This window comes from Barbus barbus (assembly GCF_936440315.1).
Source record: "Barbus barbus genome assembly, chromosome: 22".
In the NCBI taxonomy this organism is placed as follows: domain Eukaryota; kingdom Metazoa; phylum Chordata; class Actinopteri; order Cypriniformes; family Cyprinidae; genus Barbus; species Barbus barbus.
Genome location: NC_136750.1, coordinates 31,289,853 through 31,297,352, shown reverse-complemented (window position 1 = coordinate 31,297,352; position 7,500 = coordinate 31,289,853). Strand labels below are relative to the sequence as shown.

At 45.4% G+C, this 7,500-nt stretch overlaps 1 protein-coding gene across 1 annotated transcript in view; it reads right to left on the bottom strand.

Moving 5' to 3' along the window:
• LOC306888721 (KH homology domain-containing protein 4-like) overlaps positions 1-7,028 on the bottom strand; it is a 16,333-nt gene extending 9,305 nt beyond the window's left edge. Inside the window, exon 1 of the mRNA XM_079447140.1 lies at positions 6,894-7,028. Within this exon, the coding sequence (XP_079303266.1) occupies positions 6,894-6,910 (17 nt within the window). The 5' untranslated portion in view covers positions 6,911-7,028. The remainder of the gene's footprint in view (positions 1-6,893) is intronic.
• Between the last annotated feature and the right edge of the window lie 472 nt (positions 7,029-7,500).

Sequence of the window (7,500 nt, the reverse complement as noted above, 5' to 3'; positions counted from 1 at the left end):
TCACAGTACAACAAACTGGATGCTAAACAGTCAGGTTTCAGGAGTGGCCATTCAACAGAGACTGCGCTACTCTCAGTCACTGAAGCCCTGCGAACTGCAAAGGCTGATTCCAAATCGTCAGTCCTCATTCTGCTGGATCTCTCTGCTGCTTTTGACACTGTCAATCATCAGATTCTCCTGTCTACCCTCTCATCACTGGGCATCACTGGGATTCCACTTCGCTGGTTTGAATCCTATCTCACCGGTAGATCCTTCAGGGTGGCTTGGGGAGGGGAGGTATCCAAACCACATCAACTGGTCACTGGAGTTCCTCAGGGATCGGTTCTTGGACCCCTCCTCTTCTCCACGTACACTACATCGCTGGGTCCCATCATACATGCACATGGCTTCTCCTATCACTGCTACGCCGATGACACACAGCTCTATCTCTCTTTTCCCTGCCACTCCGACTCTACGGCATGACTTCACGATTCAGTTCGGCTCATCAATGATTACCCCATCAACTTCGGTCAGAAATCTTGGTGTAACCTTTGATGACCAGCTGATCTTCAAAAGAGCACATTGCAAAGACTGCTCGATCCTGCAGGTTTGCACTACACAACATCAGAAAGATCAGGCCCTTTCTGACAGAGCATGCTGCGCAACTTCTTGTCCAGGCCCTGGTTGTTTCTAGACTGGACTACTGCAATGCTCTTCTGGCTGGTCTGCCATCAAACACAATCAAACCTCTACAAATGATTCAGAATGCAGCGGCACGACTGATCTTCAACGAGCCCAAAAGAGCGCATGTTATACCTCTCTTCATCTCCTTGCACTGGCTACCAGTGGCAGCTCGCATCCAGTTCAAGACACTGATGCTTGCGTACAGAACTACCACAGGCTCAGCACCCTCCTACTTCCACTCACTATTACGAACCTACATCCCCTCCAGAAGTCTGAGATCTGCTAGTGAGCGACGCCTTGTGGTACCATCACAGAGAGGCTCAAAATCACTCTCCAGAACATTCTCGTTCTCCATTCCTGGCTGGTGGAATAATCTTCCCACCCCTATCCGGAACGCCGGATCCCTGGCAATCTTCAAGCAACAACTTCGGCAGTACCTCACTTCATACTAAACTCAAAAAAAAAAAAAAAACTCTTTCCCTCTATCTTTCTCTCCGCTTACTAGCTTGTACTTATTTGAACAATGACTGAGACTTGGTGTTACGAGCACTTCCTCTGTCTGACTGCCTCGCTTCTTGTATTCCCCAATTGTAAGTCGCTTTGGATAAAAGCATCTGCCAAATGACTAAATGTAAATGTAGTTCCCCCAAAAATAAATATTCTGTCATCTGTCAAAATGTTTTATTTTTATACCATCATTTACTTAAAAGTTGTTTTAATCCTGAATGAGTTTCTTTCTTCTGCTGAACATAAATGCTATTTTGAAGAAGGTGGAAAACCAATCAGTTGCTGGTCCTCAGTGACTTCCATAGGATTGTTCTTTCCTGCTATCAAAGTAACTGTTTGGTTACCCTTATTCTTCAAAATATCTTCTTTTGGGTTCAGCACAAGAAATTAATAGAGGTTTGGGACAACATGTGAGTAAATAATGACAGAACTGTTATTTTAGGGTGAACTATCCCTTTAATGACAGTCGACAGCATGTTTAGTGTCCTGTCCCTTTAAGAGCTGCACGCATCTAATATACAGGCACGCATCCGTTTCTCTCTTAACTATTTACTTTCATTTTAGAGATAACCAACTGAGTCTGTATGTAAACCTTGTGTGTTTTGACCGTATTAGCGCAAAAGATAAGTTAGTTGAGTAATCAGGCGCTGTTTTTAGTGCGTGCTTCAGGTGTATGCGCTCAGAACAAGCGCACGTCAGACCAGCGCGTGAATTAAACATTTAACCAGCAAGGCTTGTGTGCAAATAATGTACTTTAGTGATCGCGAATAAGTGCAGTGTCCTGTCAGAGTAACTCTATATGTGGTGTTGTACAGTATATAGAGACGGAGGCCAGAACTGTATTTGATATAATGTGTGCTGTAGCACGATACTACCATATTTCTTCAAAAGCAGATCGTGGAGACATTTTTATCATCCACCATCAAACATCGTCCTATCGCACACCCCTAGCGCAAATAATATACTAACTGTGCAATTACTACACTTCTAAATGCACCGCCTTGGACTGGATCATTATTTCCCGTACAATCTAGCCAACTGAACACTTCTCTGTTTACGGTCACTGAAGTGGAGAAAGTGGTTAATGACCTCCCCAATAATAAAGCAAGCGGACTTGGAGTGATTTATGAAACGCTGAAGACTACCAAACAAATGGTGTCCAATTCTGACCAACATATTTAACATCTGTCTGGAAAATGGTAAAGTTCCAGAATCATGGAAAGGGGCCCTGATCCACCGTATCCCCAAAAAAGATAATATTCCTGACGACCCGTCTACCTGGAGAGACATCTCCTTACTACCTACAGTCTATAAGGTGTTTATGAAATGTATGCTGTCACGAATACTTCCTTGGTTAGTAGAGACAGGAATACTTTCAAAGCAAAAAGCTTATATCAATAGGCAGGGGATGAATGAACATGTCTTTTGTCTTAAAACAGGAATAGTAAAGTAAAGTAAAGTAAGTAAAGTCGTGACGTATTGTCAAGTATGGTGACCCATACTCGAAATTGGTGCTCTGCGTTTAACCCATCCAAGTGCACACACACAGCAGTGAGTAGTGAACAAATGCACACACACACACACACACACACCGTGAACACACACCCGGAGCAGTGGGCAGCCATGCTGCAGCGCCCGGGGAGCAGTTGGGGGTTCGGTGCCTTGCTCAAGGGCACCTCAGTCGTGGTATTGAGGGTGGAGACTTCCAAGAATAGATGACTTCAAACATTCATCTACCAGGTTCTTCACAGTTTTTTTTGGATTTTCGTGATGCATTTGGCACATTGCCCCATGATGTCATGTTTCACGCATTAGACGAAATAATATTACCACAGCTGTATGCAGATGTAATTAAAGATGTTTATAATAACTTACATCCAAGTCATATGTGGAAGCGGCCTAACCGATCCCATACCACTTAAAATCGGCATCAAAACAGGGTGCCCGTGGAGCGCCATCAATTTCATTCTGGCGATTAACTCCTGGATGAAGTGGCTGTGCCAGTGCGCGCCTGCAGGTGTGCGATCCCCAAACCCAGTGCAAGGCTATGCAGACGATGTGGAAATCTCCTCAAGAGATGAAAGTGTAATTTCCAACATGCTCCTCCGCACGGATGAGTTCATAAGGTGGTCGGGTTTAGACATCAAACATACAAAATGTGCTGCATTCTATGAACGACGCAGTGGAGGAAACAGATGGTATAAAGCAAAGTCTGACAAGCCCCCTGCCTTCTCATTAATGCAGAAACGCATCCGACTGTATGAACGCCACGAAACATATCCTTATCTGGGTCATAAATTTAACGTCAGTGGCGATTGGGAGGAACAGATCACAGAGCTGTGTCATGAGTATACCCAAAGACTTGGGCTGATTGATGCTGCCCCACTCCCCATAATGATGAAGATTGAAGCCATCAGGCTGATCGCAGCGGCTAAAATCCAACACCTTTTGCCGAACGTACATATTCCACAACGTACACTGTCAGCGATGAACAACGAAACGGTGAAGCTGGTGAGGAAATGGTTTTGTCTTAATAGTCATACAACTAGGGACATTATCTTCCAGTCGCGTAGAGACGGAGGTCTCGGCGCCCCAAACATTGAATGGCTCTACACTGCGTCCAGAACAGGACATCTTCTAAACATGCTTAACAATGACGATACAACTGTTAGAGAACTATCACGCGAATCGCTGTTTTTACATCTACAGCGTCGCAAAATACCTGCTGCTTCCATAAACGAGTCCCAGTTTCTTGGATTTAAACTAAAGCAGAACGGAAAGTTCGACATCAGAGCAGCTGGATTTGGAGTGCGCTCCGACTGGCTGGATTTAAACGACCTCTGCTGCCGTACAGGAATACAGCTGTCCTGGCTGGGACCCGACGGAGAAGTAGTTGCTCTTAACAACAGCATAATCACCGATCCGCTGGTTTCCACCCTGGCGATCCTCAAAGACAGTACACCTCATCAGCTACAGATTAAACATGTAAGAGCCTCAATTCTTCATCTTAGACAGACCCAAAATGGACAGCACTGGACGGGTCTCAGATTACAAGGAAACCTTGCATTACTTCAATTTGCCGACCATTCAGTGTCTCATTCTGTCCTGTCAAACCCCTCAATCTCAGATGACATTCTGATATTCATGATTAAAGCAAGGCTACAGTGTCTACCAACAAAGTATAATTTGGCAATATGGTATCCATCAAAGCATGAACCCTATTGTATATTACATCCAACTCAGCAGGAAAATGAAACGGTTGCTCATATACTAAACGGATGCTACAATTATAAAGGACTTTATGTGGCCAGACATGACCGTTTGGTTGATCTGGTTGCAAAGGAGTTGGAAAAGGTAATCTGTGGACATGATAGTAAGATCTACAAGCATAGCACTGTGCGAATGAACTGGTTTCATCATAACATATCTGACGGTGATTACTTTAGAAGCATTCCAAATACTCCTGACATTGTAATTGTAAATGAGGTTATGAAATACGTATGTATCTCTGAGGTGGGCTGCTGTTTTGATCTGTACATGAATACTTGCTACTATTCCAAACTATTGAAATACCAACCTCTGGTAGATCTCATTCTCCAACTTGGATATAACTGTAGATTAATAATTCTGGTATTTGGAAGTTTGGGTCATGTCCATAAGAGTGTGATCAGAGGGATGCAGTTAGGGGGGGCTGCAAAAAAAGGAGGCAAAACGGCTTGCAAAATTCAGCTCTACTTCAGCCACCATAGGGAGCATGCAAATATGGAGACGGGGATGTTGTTTATCCTTAATGTGTTGAGTATCATAAATGGAAGGACTTGTGCAAGTATGTGAGCCATGAACTGTAGATCCGTCACCTTGTCAAAAACTCTTCCCAGAGTATTTGGATCTTGTTGTCTTTGTAATGTCTTTTAGATCCAAATAAAAGTATTCAAATGTGTGTGTAGTGTTTAGTGTGTGTGTGTGTGTAGGTGTGAGTGTAGGTGTGCGTGTGTAGGTGTGTGTGAGTGTGTGTAGGTGTGCGTGTCTGCGTGTGCAGGTGTGTGTAGGTGTGAGTGTGTGAGTGTAGGTGTGTGAGTGTAGGTGTGCGTGAGTGTGTGTAGGTGTGAGTGAGTGAGTGAGTGAGTGAGTGTGTGAGTGTAGGTGTGCGTATCTGCGTGTGCAGGTGTGTGTGTGTGTGCGAGAGTGTGCGTGTGTGTGTAGGTGTGAGCGAGTGTGTGTAGGTGTGAGTGAGTGTGTGAGTGTAGGTGTGAGTGAGTGAGTGTGTGTAGGTGTGTGTGTGAGTAGGTTTGAGTGAGTGTGTGAGTGAGTGTGTGTGTAGGTGTGTGTGTGTGTGTGTGTAGGTGTGAGTGAGTGTGTGAGTGTGTGTGTGTAGGTGTGAGTGAGTGTGTGAGTGAGTGAGTGAGTGTAGGTGTGAGTGAGTGTGTGTGTGTGTAGGTGTGAGTGAGTAGGTGTGTGTAGGTGTGGGTGTGTGTAGGTGTGAGTGAGTGTGTGGGTGTGTGTAGGTGTGAGTGAGTGTGTGTGTGTGTGTGTGTGTGTGTGTGTGTGTAGGTGTGAGTGTGTGAGTGAGTGAAGGTGTGAGTGAGTGTGTGTGTGTGTGTAGGTGTGAGTGAGTAGGTGTGTGTAGGTGTGGGTGTGTGTAGGTGTGAGTGAGTGTGTGGGTGTGTGTAGGTGTGAGTGAGTGTGTGTGTGTGTGTGTGAGTGAGTGTAGGTGTGCGTGTGTAGGTGTGAGTGAGTGAGTGGGTGTGTGTAGGTGTGAGTGAGTGTGTGAGTGTGTAGGTGTGAGTGAGTAGGTGTGGGTGTGTGTAGGTGTGAGTGAGTGTGTGGGTGTGTGTAGGTGTGAGTGAGTGTGTGTGTGTGTGTGTGTGTGAGTGAGTGAGTGTAGGTGTGCGTGTGTGTGTGAGTGAGTGAGTGTAGGTGTGCGTGTGTAGGTGTGAGTGAGTGTGTGGGTGTGTGTAGGTGTGAGTGAGTGTGTGAGTGTGTAGGTGTGAGTGAGTAGGTGTGGGTGTGTGTAGGTGTGAGTGAGTGTGTGGGTGTGTGTAGGTGTGAGTGAGTGTGTGTGTGTGTGTGTGTGTGAGTGAGTGAGTGTAGGTGTGCGTGTGTGTGTGAGTGAGTGAGTGTAGGTGTGCGTGTGTAGGTGTGCGTGTGTAGGTGTGAGTGTAGGTGTGCGTGTGTAGGTGTGAGTGTAGGTGTGTGTAGGTGTGAGTGAGTGTGTGAGTGTAGGTGTGTGTGTGTGCGAGAGTGTGCGAGTGTAGGTGTGTGTGTGTGCGAGAGTGTGCGAGTGTAGGTGTGAGTGAGTGTGTGAGTGTAGGTGTGCGTGTGTGTGTGCGTGTGTGTGAGAGTGTGTGTAGGTGTGTGTGTGTGTGTGAGCGTGTGTGTGTGAGAGTGTGTGTAGGTGTGTGTGTGTAGGTGTGTGTGTGTCGTGGCAGCTCTGGCTCGGGTCTGTTCTCGTGTTTCTGGAGGAGAGTATGAACAGAACTCTAGAGCTCAGTCTTCTTGTCCTTCAATAATAAACTATTGTTACACGCAGCAGATCAATCAGATCAATCTGAACGGTTTCCGGTTGAGTTTCAATCACGGATTCTGCTAGATTCGTTAGTTTACAGTAAAGGAGCGAGCGCTTATAGCAGTTTTACAGTATAATGTTTCATATGAACACAGAGAGAGAATCAATCGGGATAAAGTTTTTCCTCCGAGCGGAGAATCTGAACAAACACACTCACGGCGATCCAGACGCCATCGCGGGACACGGGACACCGGACACCGGACCGACGCTGATGATGAGTTTAAATCTAAAGTTCGGTCAGCGATTCATAAACACACTCGGAGAGGCCCCGAGCGGAAGTCACGTGACGCGCGTGTTCTTCTGCCGCTTATATTCAGCGGAGCTCCGCCCCTCCGGCGCCACCTACAGGCCACAGGCGGAAGCGCGCCGGACGCTGGTGAGTATCAGTAAACAGTAAACTTTATTTACATTTCTCTAAACCTGTTTGAATTAAATCTGACAACTTAAAGGTCTTGTCTTTAATGTTTTTGTTTTATCTCCATTAAGTTCTAAAGTAAACACGTAAGACCTGGAGTGAGCTTTAGCTCCATGAGCGTCAAGGTCAGAGGTCAGAGGTCAGCTTCAGCTCTGTATTTTCTCTTTATTTCTATTCATGAGTTATAATAACCCTGTTTAACAGCAACACAGGGATATTTGCACAAATCCTGCATTAATCAAGCCGTTAGATGCACTATTGAAAGTTAAATTATTATAATTCATGAACGCTTTGGAGCTTGGTCTCGGTTTAAAGCGGATTATTGCAGAAGTTAAATAATTACAAAAAT